This window comes from Fulmarus glacialis, unplaced genomic scaffold (assembly GCF_000690835.1).
Source record: "Fulmarus glacialis isolate BGI_N327 unplaced genomic scaffold, ASM69083v1 scaffold34092, whole genome shotgun sequence".
Classification (NCBI taxonomy): Eukaryota; Metazoa; Chordata; class Aves; order Procellariiformes; family Procellariidae; genus Fulmarus; species Fulmarus glacialis.
Window position 1 is genome coordinate 1 of NW_009199030.1, and position 1,957 is coordinate 1,957.

A 1,957-nucleotide genomic window follows, 5' to 3' on the forward strand; every position below is an offset into this window, starting at 1 on the left:
GGCGAGCAAGCAGCTCGTCCGCGTCTCGGCACACGCGTGAAATTGTCATCCCGGTGCCCGTGAGTAGCCAACAGTGCCAGATCGGTTTGCTTCAGGTGGCCCCGGGTTCTCTGGAGTGGATGCCTGGCGCTCAGTTTGCGAGGAAGATCCCCTTCATGAGGGGCCGAGTGAATGCCGCCGCTGGTGGTGACTGCTGAGCCTTCTCCTGGGAAAGGGTCACTTGGTTATTTCTGACCAAACCCCCGAAGTCTGAGGTATAAAGCATCATATGGTATGAAGATACTGTAAAATATAATAGAAGTTTTTTGATACCAGAGTTGAGCATTGCTATGAGGGTATTATATGAGAGACCAGTTTTCAGTAAAGGTATAGTGTAGATGCCGAATTTTGTCCTGCCCCCTTCCTGAAAAGGGGAGAGATGTGGCACAACTCTGAACTAGCATGTTAATCTTAAACAGAGCATCTTTCCCCGTGGCTCTGTCTGTGCTAGCATAGCATTATTCATGATAACTCTCCTATAATTTTTCTTTCTGTTTTTTGTTGTCTTTTTTTTTTTTTTTTTAGAGTGCAGAAGGTGGTTGCTGAGAGGGGACTTCAGGGAGCAGTGGCAGAGCTCAGGGAGGGGAGTGGAGGATGACTCAGCAGGGAGCTGTTCTTCAGGGTTACAATAATGAGCTAGTGAAATGCATTGAAGACTTGTGTATGCAAAAAGAAGAACTGAACAAACAAATCCAGCAAGCAGAAGAGGAAAAAAATAAACTCCAGCATGAAATCCAAGTCCTGAGTGAACAACTGGAGTGTGTATGTGAAAACCTGGCCCAAAAGGTAGCTTCACGGAATGAGCTTGATAAAATTCTTGCTGAAACTGAAGCTGCTTACATGAAGATTTTGGACAGTTCTAGAACTTTGCTTAATGTCCTGAAGAAGGAAGTGGGAAGCCTAAAGCATACGCCAGAACTGAAAACCAATGTAACGTGAAACAGTCAAATGTTTGGACTCCACAGTGCTAAAATTCCACTAGGTGAGAAATGTGGTTAGCCACAGAACCTTACAATGACAGTATAAGCAGAGAGGGATTTTCATCCAACCTTTCTGTATGTTTTATTATTACTTTTTAATGCACTAGAAAATAGATGAAATAAAGTTGCTTTTTAAAAAAAATCTAATTACTTAACCACTACAAAACTATATTGCAGATAGGTAGCTGAGGCAAATGTGAGGCTATCAGTTTTGGCATGGTGATGCTTCAAGGCTATTCTGAAGACAGGAAAAAAAAAATTCATGTTTTATTGGTCAGCTTTGGATGGCTACCAGTGAATTACTGTTTGATTGAAAACTAGCAGATGCAAGTAGATCAGATACTACTTCTTTTCACTTTACAAATGCTTAGGCTTTACTGTTAGAGAACAAATAGAAACCAGCTATTTAGCTTCCTCTAGGAGTTTGGAGTTCTGTCTGATGCATGCACAAAGACAGCCCCTGTTTACAATCATCTCTTACTTGCCTGGAATAATGGAGGGATAAGGTGAGAAAACATGACTAATGCAGGGCACGGAGGCTTAAACTGTAAGACTGTGTATGGTTCATGCATCTTCTGAAGCTATACTCAAAAGCCTCTTAGAAAGGAGGCACACTATACTGAAAGACAGGTTTTGGTGCAAGTGCATGCCTCCCACATGCAGGGCACAGCACTGCAGGCAGCTACACCATGTAAGCTCAGATGAACTAATCCACTTAGGGATAAGGAAAAGATGACTGTATTTCAATAGTGTCTAGAAGTCCTGAAAATGGGGTGAAAAATACCAAGTTAAATACAAGGCCAAAGAAGATAATCTTAGCTAAAAGCCAATAATAGAACTTCTGGAAACCTTATTTTTAGTGCCCTTTAGCTCTATACTGATCTATTAAATAGTTGTTATAAGATTGTAAAGAATAGCGAACAACCTGGAATGGAGAG

At 41.6% G+C, this 1,957-nt stretch overlaps 1 protein-coding gene across 1 annotated transcript; it reads left to right on the top strand.

Moving 5' to 3' along the window:
- The first annotated feature begins 573 nt into the window (after positions 1 to 573).
- LOC104073379 (Sjoegren syndrome nuclear autoantigen 1 homolog) lies at positions 574 to 1,147 on the top strand. The gene has a single exon (XM_009573108.1). The coding sequence runs from the start codon at positions 634 to 636 to the stop codon at positions 976 to 978; it is 345 nt and encodes a 114-aa protein (XP_009571403.1). The 5' UTR covers positions 574 to 633; the 3' UTR covers positions 979 to 1,147.
- The last annotated feature ends 810 nt before the right edge of the window (positions 1,148 to 1,957 follow it).